The sequence below is a fragment of the Buceros rhinoceros genome, unplaced genomic scaffold (assembly GCF_000710305.1).
Source record: "Buceros rhinoceros silvestris isolate BGI_N320 unplaced genomic scaffold, ASM71030v1 scaffold13379, whole genome shotgun sequence".
Classification (NCBI taxonomy): domain Eukaryota; kingdom Metazoa; phylum Chordata; class Aves; order Bucerotiformes; family Bucerotidae; genus Buceros; species Buceros rhinoceros.
Window position 1 is genome coordinate 56,375 of NW_010429849.1, and position 1,115 is coordinate 57,489.

Consider the following 1,115-nt stretch of genomic DNA (forward strand, 5'->3'; position numbering starts at 1 on the left):
CTGAGGCTGGCCATCCCTGGAAGTTCTGCCCTCACTGACAGAGAGCCTCTACCCAAGACCCCCACAGAGGGGCGGTTTTCTGGCCCTACCTGTGTAGCCAGCGAGGGCAGCGGCAGGGATGACTGGCTTGTCCTTGTTCATATCGGCCCGATCTCGAACATAGTCCTTGAAGGTGCCCTTGGGCTTGTGGGTGGGCAGGGCGGCGGGGTAATCCTCCGAGTCGATCTGCCCTCACTGACAGAGAGCCTCTACCCAAGACCCCCACAGAGGGGCGGTTTTCTGGCCCTACCTGTGTAGCCAGCGAGGGCAGCGGCAGGGATGACTGGCTTGTCCTTGTTCATATCGGCCCGATCTCGAACATAGTCCTTGAAGGTGCCCTTGGGCTTGTGGGTGGGCAGGGCGGCGGGGTAATCCTCCGAGTCGAAGCTGTCGTAGGAGGGGACGCGCTGCAGGCTCTGGAAGGAGGACTGGCTGCTCCAGGACTGCGTCAGGCGGTCGCAGCTGTCGTAGCTCTCTATGCTCTCGAAGGAGTCCTGGCCGCCCAGCTTACCTGGCGAGAAGGAAGGCAGGTGAGATGGACCTGGCCAGCACGGGATGCTGCAGCTTGCCATGGCCAGGAGAAGGTGACCAGGCAAATGTTGCTGTCACACCATGCCTCGTCTCCAAATGAACTGGGAAGTATGTCCTGAAACTGGGATACTCTTATTATCTTTGTAATTCAGAGCAGGGCTGTCTGAGCCCCGGAGAAGTTCAGGTAGCAAAGCAAGGTCGAGTCAGGGGAACAACCTGAAGTCCTGACTCCTGACCCAAGACTGATAGCTGGGGCTAACTGCAATTGTTTCCAAAAGGCAATGGCAGGGAAATAATCTGCTTTAGGGAGACACTCGAGGCTCGGTTCAGGTGCCAAGACCTCTTGCTCTTGCTGCTGAAAAATACAGTTCTCCAGAAAGTCCCATATTATATCTGCCAGCTCAGGCACATTTGAGGGCACTGGACACTCAGCCCCTTTACTTTCCGTGTCTCCTGCAAAACTATACAGCAAGTTTTGATTGCCATATGTTACAACCCGCTTCCACACACCCCCCTCACCCCCCACCCCACATCCCCAAACAGCA

The 1,115-nt window shown here is 56.8% G+C and overlaps 1 protein-coding gene across 1 annotated transcript in view; it reads right to left on the reverse strand.

Moving 5' to 3' along the window:
* Nucleotides 1-1,115, reverse strand: part of ETS1 (v-ets avian erythroblastosis virus E26 oncogene homolog 1) — a gene marked incomplete at its 5' end in the record, with an annotated part of 24,718 nt that overhangs the window by 8,946 nt on the left and 14,657 nt on the right. The window contains one exon of the mRNA XM_010142818.1: nt 290-550. Coding sequence (XP_010141120.1) covers nt 290-550 — 261 coding nt within the window. The remainder of the gene's footprint in view (nt 1-289; nt 551-1,115) is intronic.